The sequence below is a fragment of the Strix uralensis genome, chromosome 3 (genome assembly GCF_047716275.1).
Source record: "Strix uralensis isolate ZFMK-TIS-50842 chromosome 3, bStrUra1, whole genome shotgun sequence".
NCBI lineage: Eukaryota > Metazoa > Chordata > Aves > Strigiformes > Strigidae > Strix > Strix uralensis.
Window position 1 is genome coordinate 134,698,248 of NC_133974.1, and position 22,879 is coordinate 134,721,126.

At 37.1% G+C, this 22,879-nt stretch overlaps 1 protein-coding gene across 16 annotated transcripts in view; it reads left to right on the forward strand.

The window, feature by feature from the left end:
- The window catches only part of CCDC88A (coiled-coil domain containing 88A), an 80,404-nt gene that overhangs the window by 39,500 nt on the left and 18,025 nt on the right, over positions 1-22,879 (forward strand). For 13 of the 16 annotated variants that reach the window (XM_074864546.1, XM_074864547.1, XM_074864549.1 and 10 more), the window contains exons 12-25: positions 793-937; positions 1,711-1,895; positions 4,072-4,209; positions 6,753-7,823; positions 8,388-8,515; positions 12,451-12,592; positions 13,220-13,396; positions 13,927-14,088; positions 16,918-17,195; positions 17,401-17,544; positions 18,133-18,319; positions 18,695-18,840; positions 19,462-19,554; positions 19,753-19,967. In XM_074864546.1, the coding sequence (XP_074720647.1) occupies positions 793-937; positions 1,711-1,895; positions 4,072-4,209; positions 6,753-7,823; positions 8,388-8,515; positions 12,451-12,592; positions 13,220-13,396; positions 13,927-14,088; positions 16,918-17,195; positions 17,401-17,544; positions 18,133-18,319; positions 18,695-18,840; positions 19,462-19,554; positions 19,753-19,967 (3,211 nt within the window). The remainder of the gene's footprint in view (positions 1-792; positions 938-1,710; positions 1,896-4,071; positions 4,210-6,752; positions 7,824-8,387; positions 8,516-12,450; positions 12,593-13,219; positions 13,397-13,926; positions 14,089-16,917; positions 17,196-17,400; positions 17,545-18,132; positions 18,320-18,694; positions 18,841-19,461; positions 19,555-19,752; positions 19,968-22,879) is intronic. The other 3 variants (XM_074864548.1, XM_074864536.1, XM_074864541.1) reach the window with 1 other exon arrangement.

Genomic DNA, 22,879 nt, shown 5'->3' on the forward strand with positions numbered 1-22,879 from the left:
ACGGTGATATGAAATAGAGACTCGCTAGTAATAACAATAGGATCAGTTTTTTTATGTGAGGAGAGTCTGTTGTCACTTAAATACTTAGTTAAGAGAGGTTATTCATATTTCAAATTCTGGCAATACAGTGACATATTTATCAGAAGGATATTCCCAAAATAATTTCTGTTTTTAATCAATCCTTCTCCAAAAAGTAAATATTCTAAAATAGAAAGTCAGAATTTGCCTGAGTGGGTTTTTTTGTTTTCTGTAAGGGCTGACAGATTATTACCTTCTGTTCACTTTCATTTTCTGCAAAATGTTGAGAGTTGCACTTGCAGCTTACTCCTGTTAAAGTGGCATGTGTGGGGAGAGGGACTGATGAAGAGCCAGCTGAGACGCTCTTCATGGACCCAGTCCTGTTACAGCTTTTTGCCTGGAAGTAGTCTTATGATAGTTTGGAGAAGTTAAAAGTTTTGCTTCTCTGTCCGTTTGTTCTTTGTGGGCTACCAAGCTGTGCTTATCATGTATACTTTCTTTCCTGATATATGGAGAAAAGTGAACTTTGAAAAAGGATAAGTAATCATTGCCACACGTTATGATGAGAAGTTGTTCTTGGCGTATTTCTCTTTACTGGTTGTTAGACTTCTCTTCAAGTTCTCCATACTTCTGTGTGTCCCTTGCTGTCTCACTGTATATTAGCAAATCAGAAAATGCACTTTGCATTTCTCAGTGGCATACTGGATACTAAAATATTTAGTGCATGTTGAGACATATTTTTTTTTTGAAGTTACATGTGCAATAATTTTTAAGGAGCGTGATATGGACAGAAAGAAGATTGAGGAACTCATGGAGGAAAATATGACTCTAGAAATGGCTCAGAAACAAAGTATGGATGAATCATTGCATCTTGGCTGGGAACTTGAACAGATAAATAGGACTACTGAAATTTCCGAAGGTAAACATAATAATACTTGCAGACTGATGAAATAGAAAAATTGAAAGCTCAGACACTGGACAGCATTAGGAAATTACGCGTCGTTATTTCTAAAGTACAGAGCTTTAGTCCTCTGGAGAGATGTGACAGTTTTGGGTTTTGGGTTGGTTTTTGTTTGCTTTTGTTGGGGTTAGGTTTTCTGTTTGGTTGTTTTTGTTTGTTTGGGTTTTTTTTACTGAATCCTGTGTATCCTTGGAGATATAGCCTACATGAAAAGTCTCTGTTCTTGTGATTCTTGTCAGCTAAAACCCATAAATACCTTGGAGTTACATTGTGTTGCCATTCAAACTTCTATACTCTGTAGCACAGATCATGAGTCGTCTTGCTTTACTGTTCTCAAAGTTAAGAAAGATGTGTTAAAGCTTCTCAGAGTAATTGTTTACAGAGATAGCTGTGGCAAAAATTTTGATTCTTCCAATACAGCATGCTTGGTCATGCACTGGATGCCATACAAAGGATTTGTGGAGATTTAGAGATACATCCTCAGTTGCAGGAAACAAATCTCTGCTGTGTTTAGGAACATTAGGATGAGTAGAACATTTCCTTTGATGCATCTGCAGTATTATGTGTTGGGTAAGGAGGATGGGTCATTGATCCTAGCTGCCTTTATTCACCAAGAAGGCATTGGAGAGACCGTCCAAGGCTTCTGAATCCCCTAAGTCTAAAAATGCAAAGTCCAAGAACTCCAGGGAATAAGTAATTTCTTATAATGGTGGTTTTTTTTCCTCTTACAGTACCACAGAAATCACTTGGTCATGAGGTAAATGAACTGACATCAAGCAGATTACTGAAGTTGGAAATGGAAAACCAAAGTTTGCTGAAGACAGTGGAAGAACTACAGAGTGCAGTGGGTTCTGTAGAAGGCAGCACTTCAAGGATTCTGAAAATGGAAAAAGAAAACCAAAGACTTAGCAAAAAGGTAATCGTTGGTGTATGTTTGAATTGTGTATAAGTTGCCTAATGTTGCTTGCCATGTTCTTTCTAAAGGGTAATTTTATGAATTGCTGTTATTTTGGGTAAAGTATTACTAGGGTCTGGATGGTGTTATGGTGTTTTGTAGTTTATGGTAAAAAGAAAACAACCCCAGAGAGGTTTTTCTCCTCTTTAATAATGCTTTTTTATTAATGATGTAAGAATGTGACCATTTCATTCAGAAAGCTCTTATACCAGCGAGGGAAAAAAAAATCAGTATGTTAACTTTGGGAACATAATAAGTAATCCAAGAGTTTTATGAAACTTGACAACATTATTTTAATTTTTGTAATTATTAAGCAGGGGAAAGTATGTGCACATAGACCCATCAGCCAGTTTTCACCTAAGCAGAAAACTTGGTCATGTGTCCTCATTCAGAATTGAGAGAAGAGTGGCTAAGGAATTGATGAGCGAGTGAATGGGAGGAGTTTGTCAGATTTATCTGTGCTGATCTACAATATTTTGCTCTCCAAATTATGTATATCAAGCACAGTAATTTAGTGATATTTATAGAGAATAAAAATTGGAAAAAACAGGGACTGATTACGGTGGAGTGAAATGTCTGAAGTTTCTGAAATAGCTTTTACTTCAGCAGATGTTAGGCTATTCTTAGAGAAGAGTGGGTAAGAGATAATTAAAAAAAAATGCAATAAATCCCTACTGTACTTCATCTTTCCATGCTGCTTCTGACTTCTTAACAATATGGTATTTTTCTGCAGCAGCCTGTGTGCTGCTTTGAGTTTCTGTACAGTACCAGAAAGACAGTTAGGAGGGTACAAAAGAAAGGAATAGGTATAAGAAGCAAGCGATAGTAGGTCCTTGTGGTTTCTGATAACCATTCTTACCATTTTGGATGTCTGGCGACACATCTTTTTTCTCACTTGCCCCTAAAAATGTTCTGAACAGTCATCACTTCAGCAAAATGTGAAGTTGAACAAAATGTCTGTTAAGGATCCTGTATACTTAGTCCACTTCTATCTGGACACGCTTTCTCTTAAACCACTATAATATATAATATATAAATCTTATAAATACGAGATAGAGTGACCACAGGAACTCCACTCCAGTGCCCACTTGGCAGTTGGGCAGATGAGGGATAAATTTGGTTCCCAGATGAAGGCTGACTGCATCCCTGCAGGGGTGATTGAGCCAGTTACTTCTCCTCTGCAAAAACCACTCAAAGTGCCAATATTCCTGTAAAACAGGCATTGGTCTGCCAAGCAAGGGACCAGGAGGTTTTGAACTTGAGAGGAGGAGGGAAGCAAAAGATTGGTCAAACGTTAGTATTCTTGTCCTAAGAGAAAGATTTAATTCAGGTTCTGGCCTGAGTGATGCCATGCTCTTTGCCTATTTCGGATCAACAAATTGCTTCGTGGAGGAACAAATTCCATTCTGCTGCCTTTTTGTGATTGTATCTCTCGGTATTTAGCAGCAATTTAATGTATAATTCAGATAACTCGTTTGTAAAAGTATTGCCCCTGCCTGGGGTCTGGAATCCTCTAGGATTGGATAATGTGGATGATGGACTTGACATAGAATATAAACCTTCCAGCAGGTAATTGTTTAAAAATACAATGTGTATGTTGCTTCTATGTAACTAATTGTAACTTAGATGTGACAGAAAAATTACACTTGGTTATTTTCACTTGTAAACAGTTTTGCTGTCTGGTGACATTGTGAGTTGGAACCATTTGACAAACAAACCTGAATATTTAATTCCCAAGGAATCGTCATAAGTGTCTCTTGAAGTAGTTAAGTAAGATCAAACAACATTCAGCCCTTATGAGTTCAGAGGGACTTGGAGGAGCAGTATAAATCTCACTAAAACAGAATTTTAAGAGAAAGAAAGATGCTTGGGGAAATATCCAGAGCCCAATGAAATCTGACCACTTTTTTATGCAAAAGTACTTTATAGATACAGTCTTCTGAGCCAGGGAGCAAATTCTGGCAGAAGTAAATTTATTCCTAGAAGAGATTAGTTGTTTCAGATGAAAAAGAGACATTCCATTTTATTCTTTCCTTTAACCTTCTTTATTCATTACTATAAGGGCACCTTCAACGCAGCGAAGAGTACTACTATTGTCATTAAGTACATTTTTAAAAGTCTGTTTCTTTGTCCCTAGCTTGAAGAGCTAGAGAATGAAATTAGCCAAGAGAAACAAAGTCTTCAGAACAGTCAAAATTTGAGTAAAGATTTGACAAAAGAAAAAGCACAGCTTGAAAAGACACTTGAAGCACTTCGAGAAAACTCAGAGCGACAAGTGAGTAGCAGAATCAGAAATTTTAATGCTGTGTTGTACTCTACTGTTCCCCTTTTGTACTTTTTTACAGGCATAAAGGCATTGTAAATGTAGCAGATCTGCCAGAAAGACACATCTGCAGCAAAATAGCTTGTCTTAAGACCTGCAGCCAGTGAGAGACATGACTCATTTTTAACTGAGGCTTTACTGTTAGTTTTAAAACTTTGTAGTGTTTTGTAACGCTTCTGTGGCTTTCGTGGGCTGTGCATTTGCTATAGTTGCTTAGAGGGTGTAGCTCAGCCAAAACAGAAAACTGGGAACTTTGGAGGTAAGCCAGGCACCTCGCAGTGGAGGAGAACAGGTTCCAGACAGCGGGTCAGTGTTTGAAGTAATGTCGGAGTGTTAATGGGAATTACAGCAGCCGGGCCCTCCAAGGGGCCCGACTGAGACCAGTGTAGCAGAGCTGGTCTGCTGCTCCTCTGCTGGATCTTTCTCCTGTGTCACTTGACTCTTGCTTAGCTGTGGTGGGAACCATGACACCCAGCTTCAAAATATTCCCCTTTACTAGAATGTTTTCTAGCTGTGACTTGTAGGTGGATAGCAGAATTTATTTTTGGTTGCCAGAAACTGGCATCTGGGTCTCTTACAAAGATTCGAGCTGTGCTTGGGAGGGTACTGAATGTCACTGACATATCTGTATCTAATGGGTGCTGACAATTCCTAAAGGTCTTTGGAGAGCAATTCACCTGTGCAAGGCAGTCACTAGGAAACAGGACTTACGGAAACTTCTGGAAATCCCATATTTAGTAATCAAGTCCTTCAGAACTAGAATTGTAGTTACCTTTTATAAATTCCACTGATACTTCTTGATGAGATTGACATCTTTCAGGCTAATTTAAAAGTAGAGTATTTTGGAATACAGAATACTGTATTTAAAAAATCCTGAAATTTTTTGAAAGCCCAATTTAATCAGCAAGTGAAATTCCATACTTGGAAAAGAAAGAAAAAAAAATAAGTGGTGGTGGGGGAAGCTTTGCATTGAAGCTTTACTTTCATTTAGAGAGAACACCAAGGATAATTTTAAGGAAAATGTGCCAGCTTTTCTTGTTTAGAAGTTTAGAAGCTTATCTTGTTTACAGTAATTGATTTATGTATTGTATTAGAAGTGCACTCTAGGGGAAAAAAAGGACTAAAGCTTTCTGGAATAAGTCGTAAATCCCAGTTCAACCATCAGCGATACATGTATTCTTTTAAACATGTTGGACTAGCACTGATGTTTCAGTGGGACTATTTCTGCTTAAAAATAATGTACTTAGGAGCTGTGATGGGTTAGCAGCATCTTTCATGTCTTTTACAAATTCTGTGCTGAAACTTATTGCAGTTGACTGTACAAGGTTCATTTGATTTCATCAAAAATGAGGGATGCATTGATCATGATTTTTTTGTTAAGTTTGGGTTGCAGAAGCAAAATTCACGGAAAGTAATTATGCATGTTAAGTAACATACCAGGTTATGTAAAGAAGTGTTGCAAAGTTGTGTTTTCAGACACCTGTTAATTAGTTTCGCATTAATCATTTCAGAACAGCTTGTCATTGCTGGGAACAGAGCCGTAGATCCTGTAATTAATAGTTACGTTCAGACGTAAATATGAAAGAACAGTCTGTAATTTTCTTGGTCTGTTTTTCATTGCAACTAGCACTTTTGCTTTTCTCCAAAACAGTTTATTGTTGAAACATCCCTTATGCTGTGTTATTAGTGTGTTCTTACATATTGATGTAAACAGTTGCCTGCGTTTTGCTGTCTGTTACGCACCCAGATAATTTCAAATGATTTGGAGTAACTGAAAAAGTAAAAAAATACTAAAAATCAAGATGTAAATGCTGCCTTTATCCTTGAAGCAAATCTGGGAATATGTTACCTAAGAAAATAATTCAGTTCTAATATGATATACTTTGGAAGCTGTTTTGGAACAGCATGTCCAAGGGTTCTTTATAACCCAAAAATTAATATAACTTTGTGTTTCTTCACAAAATGTTACTGACTGTGATCAGGATGCCCTCTTATCGCACACATCACCTCTGTTTTTCCCAAGTGAAATATAGACACTTTTGCAGCTCCCAGACCTCCATCTCAAGTTTGGTTTAGAACTTGACTGCATTTTTGTTCTTCATGGACACATAGCTCTGGAAATTACAGAGTTTAAGAAAAATAATGTAAATATGAGTAAACATAAATGAAAATGAAATGATGCTAAGAAATAGATACAACTTTGGTTTTGTTTGTGCTTTGTTAGTTTTATTTTTATCTACTGATATCTAAGAGGAAGATACTTGAAGATTCACTTTGACTTATTTTGTTGTCAAACTTCCACTTGTGTACATACAGTGTTTGTAGTGCTTCAAATAAATACCAGTAGAATAAGAGATTTTTTTTTTTTAAATCTTATAATAAAAGGGAAGTATGATGTAATCTTATTATCTTAGTAGCTTTCAGTTTATATAGGCAAGGAATTACTTGTTGGCATGTTGTTCACCAGAGTTTACAATTTTTTCCCCCCAAATCAGATTAAGCTATTAGAACAAGAAAATGAACATTTGAATCAAACTGTAGCTTCTCTAAGACAACGCTCACAAATCAGTGCTGAAGCGAGAATGAAAGAAATTGAGAAAGAAAATAAAATCCTTCATGAGTCTATTAAAGAGACCAGCAGTAAGTTAAATAAGATTGAATTTGAAAAAAAGCAAGTCAGGAAAGAACTGGAACACTATAAAGAGAAAGGGGAGAGAGCAGAAGAACTTGAAAATGAGCTGCATCATCTGGAGAAGGAAAATGAATTATTACAGAAAAAGATTACGAACTTAAAAATTACTTGTGAGAAGATTGAGGCCTTAGAACAAGAAAACTCAGACCTGGAAATGGAAAACAGAAAACTGAAAAAAACTTTGGATAGCCTAAAAAATCTCACTTTTCAGTTAGAATCCTTAGAAAAGGAGAATTCACAGCTTGATGAAGAAAATTTAGAGTTAAGAAGAACAATTGAATCCTTGAAGTGTACAAGCATTAAAGTGGCACAGTTACAATTAGAAAATAAGGAACTGGAGAGTGAAAAGGAGCAACTTAAAAAAAGCCTTGAACTCATGAAAGCCTCGTTTAAGAAGACTGAACGCTTGGAAGTCAGCTACCAAGGCCTAGACACAGAAAACCAAAGGCTACAGAAAGCCCTTGAAAACAGCAATAAGAAGATTCAGCAATTAGAAAGTGAGTTACAAGATTTAGAGTCTGAAAATCAGACTCTGCAAAAGAACTTAGAAGAGTTAAAAATCTCTAGTAAGCGCCTAGAGCAATTGGAAAAGGAGAATAAGTTGTTAGAACAAGAGACTTCTCAACTGGAAAAAGATAAGAAACAGCTAGAAAAAGAAAATAAAAGGCTTCGACAACAAGCAGAAATTAAAGATAGTACTTTAGAAGAAAACAATGTAAAAATTAGTAATCTAGAAAAGGAAAATAAATCTCTATTTAAAGAAATAGTTGTGTATAAAGAGTCATGTGTACGCCTGAAAGAACTCGAAAAAGAAAATAAAGAACTTGTAAAAAGAGCTACCATCGATAAGAAAACCCTCGTCACTTTACGAGAGGTAAACAGAAATTAGTTACCATTCCTGTCATTATCTGTTTGTAATGTAGAGAAATTATATCTGTATTTTTGAAAAAAGCGTGTATTTTTTGTGCTTTAATCTGTGTACCATTAGCATCTTCAGTGGTTACGGTAGGGAAAGGGTTAGATAATCAAAATTTATATAATAATCAAGTGGTGTAATATAACCATATTGCACTTAATTGGGCAAGGTTGCTTACAGAGGTCTTTGTCACGGAGCCTTTCTTCAATGAACATTGTTCAGATTCTTCATATTAGTCTTTGTTCTGGCTGAAACGTTTCCCCTTGCCTGTAATGTTCAAGACTGAATTTGAAAGGGAAGTTCTACAGAAAGGAAGGGAGCAAACAGGTGTGGTGAAATCATGTTATAGTTACACGTAACGTCTGATAGAGGTGAAGGCTAAGAATTGGAAGGAAAGGAGATGTAACGTTGCGTTACTCAAATCACGTAGTGTTAAAAGACTCTTTCCTCAGCACTTTTAGAATTAAGACTACGTTATTTTATTAATATGATAATACTGACTGTAATTTTTACCTGTGTAAGGACTTGGTGAGTGAAAAATTGAAGACTCAACAAATGAACAATGATCTAGAAAAACTTGCCCATGAACTTGAAAAAATAGGCTTAAACAAGGAGCGTCTCTTGCACGATGAACAGAGCAGCGACGACAGGTGAGAATGTCCAGGCCTACCTGGAACAGTGTAGAAATGGAGGTCGTCTTTACTCATACAGATAAACTAGTTTTACGGACTGTTTTTGTGCATACTTGGAGATTCTTAAGGCATGCTAATGGACCCAAAATGGATCTTGCTGTTCTCCGAAATTAATAAGGTAGTTGATGTGCTTTTAACATTCAGCTGTCTGTGAAAGTGAATTGTCACTTTTTGCTACTAAGAAATTTTTTGAAATATGTCAGGAGGTACGGTTGATGTATAATTAAAATGTTTTATGTTCTAGTTAGCAGCAGGAACAGTAGCAGTAAAAGATAATAGGCCCAAAGTGGTTTTTTTCCTTTTTGACTGCTTGACTGATAGAAATGGTTCTTAAGCTTTTGTCACATAATGGTTACCTTAAACTGTCTCAGTCTTTCCTTACAACTGTTTCCTTCTAATTCTTCCTACCAAAAGGAACCTGTTTACAATTCCCACTTAGACAGGCTGGGAAGTATCCAATACTTAAGTGTCTCCAAAACTTCGTACTGGCTCTATCACTCTACCACACCTGCCATTATAAAGCAGCTGCTATCCTGACATCTGTTTCCTCTACTGTGTGTTGTGTTCTGTCTTATCCTCCAGGGATTTAGGGAAAATTTGTGACAGGAGAAAAGCAGACTAGTATGAGCTTCTAGCCAGTCTTTATTTCATGATGCTCTTCAGTTGTGCTCTTTAAAAACAAAACAAAAAGCTGCTGCCATGATCTGGTGCTACAACTGATTGTCATGAACATGTAGAGTGATTTTGGGCCTTCTGTATCGAAAGAAAACTGAACAACTTTCTTTTTTCCTTCGGTTTCCCTTTCTTGCTGCCTGTGCTCTGTTACTGGGGTGGTGCCAGAATCCTGTAGGGAGAATCTGTTACCACCTCTTGTTTTCTGCTGGTGTCTTTCATCTACCTTTCTCAGCTCACAGATACAGAGTTCTGTCAAGAAAAGTCCTCAGAACTTTGACTAGTATGATTTCTTCTGATTTAAGCATTACTGTGTAGCATACAGTGTGTAGTATGCATTTGCTTTGTCCTTAGGTGAATATACCATGCAGAGAAGAACCGTTCATTGAGCTGAGTTGAAGCTTAAACTGCTTAGATGAAGAAGTGTAGATTGAGCAACATTTTTCTAAATCATGTTCTAGATTCCCAGTGGTTGGAATGAGTGCTCCTGCAAAGGGAGAGAATATTGGTCTGTAAAGGTGCTTTTGCAAATTATTCTGCATGAAAAGATCTATGAATCTGCTTCTACTTTCCAGACAATGGCACTTGTCCTTTACAAGTGCTCTTCTAAAGATCAGGTGTAGTGGGTTCACTTCTCACAGGTTAGTTGATTTGTGACGCTGTATGAATTATGACTTTGGGCCATACAATACTAGTGTTTCCTTCACATTGTACAGAATGATGTTATAATAGATCTAGAAATTATAATTTGGAAGAAAATTTGGAGTTCCATGTCTCTGTGGAATGGGGAATTTTATCCAGCTTTCATTAAATTATAATCTGTAGATGAACTTCCAGCATACTTCTGGCACCTGTCACGACCTGTCTCATTTCTTCCTTTGCTTCCAGGTTAGCTGTGTGTGGGAATGACACAAATAAGTAATTTCCTTTTCATTCCCCCCACCTTTCCTTAGTGCTCTTCTTGAAAATGGAATACCCTTTAGGACTTGGTGGATGGTTTTTGCTGTGTATATATTAAGGGCACGGCCTGGAGAGCAGGCTTAAGCATTGCGTACTGGTTGACCTGCACTTGGCACATGTCTAGTGCTGGCCTTAGATCTCTTGTAGTTTGGTGCTGCTCAGCCACACTGTCATAGAAACAGCTCATGGTTAGTTCTTTCCAGATTGCTTTGCAGCAGGAGATAATGCCTGACAGGAAAGGTGTTACGGCAAATTTGATTGTCCAGCACTGACCATGTGCAAGCACCACAAAAGCAGATGGAATATTTGATGCATGAGATATTTGGATATGAGGCTGGGTATGATGTGCCTATTCTCACTGATCTGTGGGGAGGTGTCCAGTAAGCTTTATAGCTTGAAGCTTGCCCAGAACATTATCTAAAGCCTACCTCTGAGCTCACGATTGTGACCAAATAGTTTTAGATGTGAAGGAATTTGGGCTGTGCTGCTGTTCTGAGCTTCTCCTCAAACCAGAATGTAGACCTATCTTTAACAACTTCATGTAGAGCTGGGTGACTGTGAATGGGGAATATTTGTTCTCAAAGTGGTTGGCTTGAAATTGTGCTCTGTCACTGCCCTGCCGTTCCATTATTCTCAACTTTCTCATTCATCCAAAAGGTACCTGGATTGCTTGCTTTATATTATTACCTAGGTGAGGCATTAGCAATTGTTCCATCAGGCCGCTAGAAAGCGAGGTTCATTATGGCCAAAGTCAATTCTCAGTGTATTTTTGGTCTCCCTCTCTCATTTTGATGACAGAAATTAAAAATGCACAATTTTTCTCTCCCTCATTGGAGAACTGCTTGTGGGTCTTCATTGAATGTTCTTGGTAGGACTTCAGAGTCTTTCTGTTGGGGTCTAAGCTGACCATGTTTGATGAATTGACTTTGAAGTGTTTTCCATTTTCTCTTGCCTTTCAAATGGCTGTTGTCTTTAGGCAAAAAAGATTTATGGATTTTGACCCTGAATCTGAAATACCCAAATCCCAATGACAATAGAAAATTTGTACCATCTTTCATTATTAGGTGTTCACAAGGAAACTGGAGATTTGTCTCTATTAGTCTTCTTTCTTCTTTGTTTTCTACATAATTGCACGACTTTTAAGTAATAGAAATTCTTATTTGTAGCTGAATGTATGCTTCAGCTCAAGAAGATGAAATGCCATCTATTCTACTAGTCATAGACTGCCTTACTGTTTCTTAAGTCCCTGAGAATTACTTGTCATACCTTAAAATCTGGGACTCTTGTCCTCTTACGTGATGCTACTGGACAGCTTTCTACTTATTAATTCTCTTGCCATTGGTCTTCTGCTCCAGTTCCTGACTAGATCTAATGCTGTTGTCCATTCAGGAGTCTCTTGCAATCTATTCCGTTCACTAAACTGATAGATTTTTTTCAGCCATCAAGATTAAAAAGGGAGGTATTAGTGGTTTGTTTTGTTTTATCCTACTGTGGGGAGAAGTGGGATGTTTTCCAGATTCTGAGCACATATACAGTGACTGCACTGCTTAAAGGTGATTAATGAGTGTGGTTTTCAATATTTTCTAAAAAGGAGGTACTGTCCTAAACTGATATAATCTAAATCTGACCACTTACCTCCCAAATATCTGGTTTTGGTTTTTTAGATGCCCTACAGTACTGTAAATATGGTAAAAAGTGGAAGCTTTACACATGGGCAGTGGTAACAGTCTTAAAATATCAGCAGCTGGGCTGAGTGAGCAATTTGCACATTCATACATCAAATGAGTATGCACCTGCAAAGCACTGTATTCTGTCTTCTTCCCTAGTGCCTCCTCTTTGTGAGCTGGCAGGAAATGGAAATTGATGAAAATCTTGCTCTCCAAATACTTCACATTCTAATTTAGTTCAGGTCTCTGCTGGATCCTCTGGAGTGGAGCCAGAAGGAAGAGTGCTGTCATCACACACATGCTAATGATCCAGATAAAGTCAGCACCCTACTGGTGTCGCTGAACGTGGCTTTTTGTATGTCTTAGTATGTTTTAAAAGAAAGAAGGGTTCAGAAATGTTTTTGACCACCATCTTCTGTTTGTTTTAGACATAGGTCTGGATAATAATACTGAGGTGTCTTCATGCTTTTGAATAGAGTCAGCATACAAGCATTTTTGAAAGTAGCTATGAGGCTGCTGTTCAGAACATTTTTGAATTTAAATACCTCAGTTTTTTGGAATACAGACTTTTTTGTGTGTGATGTCATTGATCAGTAGGTACAAGCTTTTGGAGTCAAAGTTAGAATCCACACTTAAGAAGTCTCTCGAAATCAAAGAAGAAAAAATTGCTGCTTTGGAGGCTCGTTTAGAAGAATCTACAAATTTAAACCAGCAACTTCGTCAGGAACTTAAAACAGTAAGGAGAACAACATTTGTTCTATAAGATTAAATTACTCCTATACAGCTATTGTTATTTCTACACTTGACCTTTTGTATAAGATAGCAAGAGATGGGTGTTGTTTGCGTCATGTCAAGCAGGATGAAGGTGACTGCTTTTTAAGACTTTAATACGAGCCCAGTGTTGAAATCACATGAAAAGTTGTTGGGTTTATTCATTGATCATTGAATATGTCAGGTAGATAAATAATGAAGTTGATTTGAGTTTGGGATGCCAAAAGTAGTCATTGTCAGTCACATATTCTGGTTTACCTTGAACAGCCTGAGTGGACTGGTTAAAATAAACAAATACAGTCTTCTAGGTTGTAGGACTTGGTTATAGTAGTTGGGGGATACATTTGAAAGCACCGAAATAAAAGAGAAAATAGAGGTCTCTTCTTCTTAGACCAGTGTTTGTTAGGGTTAAGCTATCCATATCCACAAATAATTTGTATGTCACCTCCCCAAACTTCTACAAAAAGCACATTTACAAATACAGTAACATTGCAATTTCTGCTCTTTGAGAAGTGGTATGGTCATGTAATAAATTAGGATGTAGAAAATGAAAAATTCTGAACCTGATGTAAGTTGTCCTAAATAATTTCAGGTGAAAAAGAACTATGAAGCTCTCAAGCAAAGACAAGAAGAGGAAAGGATGGTTCAGAATTCTCCTCCAAGAAGTGGAGAAGACAACCAACCTGTCAATAAGTGGGAGAAAGAAAATCAGGAAACTACTAGAGAGTTATTAAAAGTTAAAGATAGATTAATTGAAGTGGAAAGGAATGTAAGATGTGTTTTAAACATTATTCTGGTTTTAATTATTTGGTGTGAGCTGTTGCAGTAAAACAAACGAGAGTATTGTTAAGAAAATAAGCAATTTATCACGTCGTTTACGTACCAAGCAGAATCTGAAATAAATTATAGTTTATGAAGCAGCTGGATTCTGCTCTGAGGGATGCCGTAAAGAGTATGACCAGCATTTAAAAGGAGATGTGGAAACCTGAATTTGCCCTTTTGAATCCACAGATATCTGTAAATCCCTCATATAATCTTTTTTCACATGAGTCGTGGAGATTTTTCTACTATTTCTCCATAGGTACAATATTAGTTACCCATTTTTTCAATCTTAACCTGTAGTGATAATATCACTGTGTGTTACTTTGTTGTATAAGGTGATCTATACTTTTGTTTCTTCCTGTAAATCTCTGCAAAGTCATGGTGCTTTGTTGGTTTTGGAGAAACAAGGTTTTTTTTCTTCAAGTTCAGTCAAGAGCTGTGAACTGAAATTGTCTTTTTTTTTTTTAATGTTCAAAGAATGCTACACTGCAGGCAGAGAAGCAAGCCCTAAAGACACAATTAAAGCAACTTGAGACACAGAATAGCAATCTGCAGGCTCAGATTCTTGCACTTCAGAGACAGACTGTTTCTCTACAGGAACAAAATACAACTCTACAAACTCAAAATGCCAAGCTGCAGGTAATGTTTTCCTATTTTGCTTTCAAAAATAATACAAAGTTTTTTCAAATGAAAGCTTTAATGGCAATAATGTATTATAAATCACATTTCACTTCTGGTACAGACATGGAAAAGAAAGTAATGTGTAAACAATCTGTACTAAGAGCAGTCAAATAACATTTTGTTTGCTGATGAATAATAACATTTTTAGAAGTTGTTTTTAATCCTTTATGTTTGTCCAGTTTAAACTCTTGACTTAGGAATAGAGTAGATTCTCTTATCCAGTCTTCTAAGATAATTTTTTTTTAAAATGTCTTTTACTTCTAAATTAGGTCAGGGAAGTAGTGTGTCCAAAGAGACTCTAATAAATTTAGTGTTTTGTCTATTTTTATAAATAGAGTTTTAAAAAAAAAAAAGTAAAAGCCATACCTAAGGAAAATCAAGATGTTAGTAAGTACGGAAGATCTGAAAAAAACCCTTTGAAACCTACATAAATATGTGAAGAATGAATTCAGATAATTCAGAGGCAAAAAAAGGTAATGTGTGACCATGGAAACTATAAGAATGGTTGCCCACAGACTCTTACGGCCAAAATTCAGATGTTGTCTTCATACTTTTAACAGGCTTATTAAATACATATGTAATTTTTTCTCTGCTAAGTGAAATATTCTTGTTAATGGATCTAATGCGTTTTGGGGCTCTAAGAATCAGAACTACTTAGAGAATGCAAAGTCCACAATTTGGCAGAAATAGTAAACACTGTCAGAAATGATAGAAGGTAGATGGAAGTCAGAGAGTGCAGGAGTCTTTAAACGAGTAAACAAATAATGCATTTTGTGAATGGCTCAAGTTATCATCGTGTCTCTTTCTGGAAAGCGGAACATAGTTGTACCACAGATGCACTTTCTATTTACCACGTGGAAATCTCATTAGTGCACAGTACTCCGCTTTGTGGCTGGCAAGCCTGTGAACAAAACGGGACATTTGTGCACACACTGTGTCCTCATCTAGTTGTTAAAAATTAGTGGATGTGGGCATGGAAGTAGAGCATTTCAAGCAGACTGAGGATATATCTCTGCGATTTAGAACTCTTGGAGTGTTTTGTAATACCATTTGTCAAAAAAACAGGAATATATATGTAGTTCCTTTTTTGCCTCATGAATTGCACAACAGCACAGGCCTTTCCAATCTGATAAACCTGGAGAATGAGTTAGCTGTCGATATTTGTGAAAGTATTGAGACAGTGAATTGGGAGGAGGAAGCATTTTATGCCTTTTAATTTTTTTATTATTATTATATTGTGGTGAACCCCACCAAGCAATGTAATTTTTATTGCCAGGGATGACTGAATGATGTTATACCCAACAGACTGAGAAAGGGAGTTGTTCTCCTTCCTTGAGAATTCAGTTGTTTTGCTCATAGCTTCAGGCGAGTTGCAAGACAACTCTACATCAACTCTAAATCATAACGAAAGGTGAAATATGTTCAAGAAAGTAAGAGTGATTAACAGTTAGCTAAATCTGAAGCGCAAACTAAGCTGGTCTACATGGACTCTGTCAAAACTGTCCTTAGGCAACTGTAATTCTGCTGTTCCTTCTGATACCCATAAGGAACATAAAAAAGAATGGATGTCTTAAAGGATAACTGGAAATTCTGAACTGAATCAAACTTGGAATTGAGTCTGGGAAGTTTCACAGTATACACTTGCCGTCAGACATTACTTCATTTCCAGTGAAAGGTTCAGCTTTCTCATCTGTAACAAAGAATGCTGCAGTCCCAACAGAAAGGGATTTGTTCCTTAGTAACAGCGTGCACTGGAGTGATCTTTCTTTTTTTTTTTTTTTTGCTTTATAGATATCCTGAGGGTATTAGAAGCCTCTCAGTAGCTTGTGTTTTTCATCTCTTGAACAGTAAAGAGAAGGAGGCTAGCTTAATGCAGGTCAGATGACAAGCACCTTAGGTATCGTCAGTTCTTTAAGATATCCAAGGGTTTAGGTTAGGTTAATCTTACCAGAGGCACACAAAGTAAAGTTGTTGGGATTCTTTAAATCTGTCTAATGTTGAAGGCTTTAATGTATTAGTAGACATTAATACTGTTCTGACATAATTGTTGGAGAAATCGTACTCTTCTACGAGAAGAGCACTTTCCACCAGATCTCACAACACATACATAAAGTGATCAACTGACATTACTGTTGTTGGAAGAGAAGGAACTGAATGGCAGTTCCTCAGTAAAACGGAATGTGGGTAGTTCCTTCTAGAAGCTGCTGTTTTATTTCCCTTTCTCTCTGTTCAATGGATGCTACTGTTGGAAGTCTCATTCTAAAGGATATGTGGCCACAATAAGGATTTTATGGTGACAATAGAGATTCTGTACAATAAAGATTTTTAAAAAAATCTGTGCCAATATGAAAGTTTTAGTCATGTGACAGATCCTATTATGTGATACAAGGATCACTGATGATCTGTTTCTCTGAGATATTTTGATGCTAGAGCTGTCAATGCTGAGAAGAAAATGTGCCTCTCATCTAGATAGCACTTTAACAGATACTTGAAGGTAAATAATAATTTTATATCACCCACCCCATCCCATGTCAATTTAAGCATATCCTTAAGTGCTTTCTTGTAATACTGCTATGAAAATTTTTGTGGAATATTTTGAATTGAAATTGTCTATTGGAGTATAAGAAAAGAAGTATTTCCATTAAAGGTTGTCAGGTAATGGAACAACTGGAAGGTTTCCGAGATGCTAAGGGTTAATCTCAAGAAATCTTTTATAGGAGGAGAGAGACAAGATAATCCAGACTATGAAATTAATTTGCAACTCTTGTCAAATATTTATGCCTGCAGGTTGAAAATTCCACCCTTAATTCTCAAAGCACATCTCTTATGAATCAGAATGCACAACTGTTGATCCAGCAGTCTGCTCTGGAAAACGAAAATGAATGTGTGCTCAAGGAACGTGAGGATCTGAAATCGTTGTATGATTCGCTTCTCAAAGATCATGAAAAGCTGGAACATCTGCACGAACGCCAAGCTTCCGAGTATGAATCCCTGATTGCTAAACATGGAAGTCTTAAATCTGCACACAAAAACCTGGAGGTGGAGCATAAGGACTTAGAAGATAGGTAAATACTAATACACATGAGTAAAATTGTGAGTCTGTGATTCCTGGGCAAAAAGCAAAAAAACCTGTATAACTACTATGAATAAAATTAGTATTACTTAAATATAACATTAAGATCTTAAAACTTTGAAAGATCACCTTTTCAAAAAAATTCCATATTGTCATTCCAAAAAAAGGAACTTAAATATTTTAATTTTTGTTCGCAGGTACAATCAGTTGCTGAAACAGAAAGTGCAGCTGGAAGAATTGGAGAAAGTCCTCAAGGTAGAACAGGAGAAAATGCTACAACAAAATGAAAAACATGAAACTGTAGCAGCAGAGTATAAAAAACTTCGTGATGAAAATGAAAGGTAAAGTGAAAGTCTGGTATGTGTATCAGTAAAGCTCTGAGCACTCGCCAGTATAGTCTGATGAACAAGTGTTGTATCCTCTCACATTCCTTAATACCTGACGCAGCAATTGAGGATATTTGCAATCCTCACCTTATAGCAGCTCCGCTCCATTAGTCGTCAAAACAGTCATTTTAGGAGGAAGGACAAAGGAAGCCCAGGAATCAATATATGCAACCTACATGATTGCCAAAGTTTGGGCCATTCCTATTTACTTACTATGTTGTGTTGGCAAGAAGGTCTAGCTGTTGTGTAAGATTCTTATGTTTTGAAAAGTGGCATCTTAAAACTAGTTGCGATGTCCACATTTAGAAATCCTGCTTTTTTTTAAAAAAAAATATACAGGAAACCCAGAGTGTTTGTCTTAAAGGCAGACTGCACGCCTACAAAAATTAGACTGAGATGACTTACCTACAGTATGTGATAGTAAGAAACGTTGATATGTATTCTGTGGAGTAGTAGAGGGCCTTGGAAGTTTCAGAGGGAACGTGGGTAATGAATACGCTTCCTTCTATCTGTGTGTATTCTTTTATGGTGTCTTAATTCCAGGCTTACTCATACATACAGTCAACTCTTGAGAGAGAATGAAGTTCTCCAAACTGATCATAAGAATTTGAAAACATTATTGAACAATTCCAAACTAGAACAAACGCGATTAGAAGCTGAGTTTTCTAAACTCAAAGAACAGTACCAACAACTGGATATTACATCGACAAAACTAAATAATCAATGTGAGGTATGTGGAATTACGCTGTTTTTCAGGCTGGTATCATTGTCATATTTGTACAAGTGTATTTGTAGATTCATAAAATGAAACGAAGCGCTTGAGATTTAGTCATTTGGTTTATCGATAATGAAGCGGGTCTGAAGACAAATTAATTTGCGGGTTGTACTGGCAATACAAAAATTTGGGCTCATTTTAGGTAAACTGTGTTAAGTTATTTAAAGTATCAAAGAGGCTTATGTTAGTTGAGTCATGATTTAGTTAAGTTTTCTGTTTGATTTGACTACCAGAATCCTTTGTAGACCTAAATTTTCTTCATAATCTTATTATCTCTGTGTAAAATATTCTCACATATATATGCATGTACCATTTCATATATTTTAACAGCTGCTTAGCCAGCTTAAAGGAAATCTGGAGGAAGAAAACAGACATCTACTAGATCAAATTCAGACATTAATGCTACAGAATAGAACATTACTTGAGCAGAATATGGAAAGCAAGGATCTCTTCCATGTAGAGCAAAGGCAGTACATGTGAGTTTTTTTTAAAACAATTAAATTACTGTGATTAGGACAGTTACACTAATACCTATATTTTTTTAAAAAAGCTTTGTTTTATATAGCAATTAACACATGCTATTTCTGAAATACTTCTCTTTTTATTTCAAAAATTTAAATTATTATATGAAAAGCAGATAAACTCCAAACATGATATTTTTAGTTCTAAAGCATCAGTGCAACTGTGTCCGTTAGTGATGATCAAATGAGAAATAAAAATGTTATTTATTCTTCATTCCACTACAAGCAAAGTTCCTGTGTTTGTTTTTAAACATTTTTAGTGAATTTGAGAGAAGAGAAAACGTGCATATCTAACTGGTTCTCTTGGAGCCTATATGTACCTCATTACTAAAAAAGGGGGAGAATACTGTTGTGTGATAAAGGCAAATGGAAATTTTTCAATTTTATATCATGACATTAAATGTAAGACTGCTTGTTAGCTGTATCTCTTCCTTGATTTTTCAGTAAGAAACAAGTGCTATATAAGAATCCCTTGTGAAAACGACAACTTTCAGATAACAGATATCCAAAGGAACATGCTGCTCACACGTTATATATATTTTTGAAGCATAGATTATCATTAATTTCTGTTTACAGTGACAAGCTAAATGAATTAAGGAGACAGAAGGAGAAATTGGAGGAGAAGATAATGGATCAGTACAAATTTTATGAACCATCTCCGCCAAGAAGGTACTGATGAACATGATATAAAAATAAACATAAATCTAAAACATGACATAGCTATTCTGTTCCACCTGCAAACTGAGATTTTGTTAAACTTCAGGGGAGCAGAATCATGTCTGTGTTCTTGCATACAAATTAGGAAACGTCTGAAGGCATAAGTAACGTATTATAAATGCAATAAATGTACTGTATTATTGATAACAGAAGGGGTAACTGGATTACTCTGAAAATGAGGAAGCTGATAAAATCTAAGAAGGATGTTAATCGAGAACGCTTGAAGTCTGTGACCCTTATGCCTACCCGTTCAGAATCCAGTGAAGGATTTCTTCAGCTGCCCCACCAGGACAGTCAAGATAGTTCCTCTGTGGGCTCAAACTCTCTTGAAGATGGCCAGACCTTGGGGACCAAAAAGAGTAGTAGTGAGTACTGCAAAACATTTATTTTTCTTTTAATAATGCTTGGTTACATGTCTTCTTGATTTGATTAAAAGTCAGGAGGTGCTGGAAAAAGCTATGTGCTTGGAGGATTTTTAAAGGTAACTTGTTAAGTCTTCAGGAATGAAGCCTGGATTAATTTATTAATGACAGATCTATACTGACTTCTTGCAAACTCCTGGAGTGTTTGGACAGGAACTAGTTTTTAACATTTCTATGGCTCTAAAGGTAAATGTTAAAATACATTCACAGTGCTTGGGTAAGATGTTACTGGGTCAGGCAAGCAGAATTTTGAATAGAATGTCAGATGCCACCACTGGCACCCTTTTTTATTTCTCCCTCTTGTCCCAGCATGAATCATTCCCCCTCTCTTGGAAGTGCTTTCCAAGCTGTGGCTGTGCTAACATCCTTCAGTTGCTAAAAAGATCTTCTGTCTGAAGGTGTTTCTCCGGCATCTCAACAAAACCCACAGTGAAGAATTGTGATAGTATTTGAGTATGCACTAGGAAGAGTTAATGTAGAGACGTAACCTGTTAAGATGATGTGGATAGTTACTGTTCCTAAAGATTAGAGTTAAGTGGCTGAGAGGGAGACTGAGGAGGGTTACAGAGGTGTGGATAGATCAAATATTCCAGACAGAATTTGCTAACCTTGAAAGAGCCTGACAGCAGTCATGTTAGGATGCCCACAGTATAGAAGGCCACATTCTGTGCAGCATGTACATTGCTTATCTATATCTTCTGTTATCCGCTATTGGCATGAATCATCAACTGTCCCAATTTCTCACAACTTGGGAGATATTATTACAACCAAGTTATCAGGTTGTCATGATTGTATTCAACAATTATGCACCAAAACCATTTTGGCCATGCATGTAAAAGCATCAGAATACAAGTGTAATAAAATTCACTTAAAATCTTTGCAATACTTTTTTTAAAATTTAATGTCTTGCATTTCAAAAGACAGCAGATCAGTATTCTGGGTTTTTGTGCCAGCTATGAACTTGCTGTGTTAGAAATGATTAAAGCCACTATGATGGAGTTTTTTTTCTTCTGTGCTTATTGCAGAAGCTTAGTCAAAGTTAAAAACATCTAAAAACACTGTTTCAGGGAAACTTAAAATCAGATTTGTGTGTATTTTTTTAATAACTGAAAAAAATACTAAGTTCAAGGGTACATTTTATCACTTGTCACTAATTTGTCAATTTGGGAAGCTTAGTGTTTTTCAGTGCGTAAGGGTCTGTTAAGGTTCAGAACAGGGACTTTTGAATTTTTGAAAAAGCAACTGTTGCTTTTACACACAAACTGGAAGTCTTGTGGCATTCAGGATAGACTGAAGCTGCAGTAGGTGTGTTTGTAAGTGTGTTGGTTTGAATCAAGAGCGTGCATGCTTTGGTTTAGACCATCTGCATCTGTGTCAGTGATTTCATGTTGTGGAAGGGCTCTTTTATGTGACAGTTTTCTTTGCATGATACTTGGGACCTTGTAGTGTGCAGTTACCCTCTTGGTGGAGCCATGGGAAGTTCCGGTGGCTGATCCTCAAAAGAGGTTTGAAATTGTTCAGACCTCGTTAATTTTCTACTCTGTGGACCTTGTTCGTGTTCCTCTTAATCCCAGTGTATTTATCCACAAACTGGAAGAGCTGATCTAATTCTGGATCCTAACCTTCCTCCATTACACGTCACCATGGCAACCACAGTTTTTGATAGAATTTGGATGAATTATGTGCCAGTTCAATGCTGACAGTCTTACTGAGACAGTTTGCATCTCACAAAGTTAAGAGAACGTCTCAGTGTGAGAAGTACCAGTAATGGTGTGCATTTTGCAGTCTTATTTCTTCTGCTTTTAGAATGACTGTAAGTTCTAAATATCAAGATACAGTGGCTCCTTTCTTTTCTGTAAGAAGTGGCTTGGCACTAGCGGCTTCCACTCAAGCTACAAGACAGAGAAAACCCATGAGTCGCTGCCTGTCTGTGCAAATGCTCAGGTGTTGTAGCTTTCCACACTGGCTGAAGGAAGTTGTGGGTACGGGAGGAGACAGCTCGTGTTTCACCCTGAGCTCCTGCGTCTGGGAATGGAGATGGATCCGGAGGGAACTGCGGAGGTGAAGCGTCCTGCATGTCCTTCAGAAGGCAAGAGGAGGCAGCTTACATCCCCCAACTTGCCGTCACTGGCACAAATCAGCGGCTCTCAAAAGCTAGAGGACAGAGTCTCTGACATGAAGTGGTCTTTGAGATGTATAGGTTTCCTACCCCATATCCCCTGTCAGAGAACTGAGAGGAGATACCAATTCCTAAGTGAATTATCCTGCTGCTACCACTACTGATACAGATTCTCTATGTGAAATCTGTAGATTTTCTTCTTTGGAAGGTGGTGATGGAGACTGTTTTCCTAATGCAGGATATTTTCTCATGCGAATGTTTTCAAGAGACCTATTCTCTTACAAAGATAGGTGATCTTGGCGAAAAAATCGGGTTACCCTGTTCTGCAGAGAAAACAGCACCTGAGGTCTCCCAGAGTGCTTGAAGCCCTGTCTGATTCCAGAGGTCCTCTGGAAAGGAGGGGGTGCCTGTATGGCTCTTACTGCATGCAGCACCAGGTAAATCCTGCAGGTGCTGTGGACACCGTGTGCTCCTCAGATAGCAGAGTTTCACCTTTGCTTTTCATATCTGTGTTAAGTGTTTGAATCGGGTGAGTACCAACAGATCTGACATCTGCTTCGTGCAGAGCCTTTTTTCGTGGAGGGGTGGGATACCATTCTGAGCTTTTTGCATAGAAACCCCAAGTCAAACAAGTGGAGTTTCTTTTTTTTTGGTGGAGAAAAACAGATTGTTTTTGCTATCTTCCACTTCAGCCATTTCAGCTTATTAACAGTGTCCCAAGGAATTAGGGCTATTA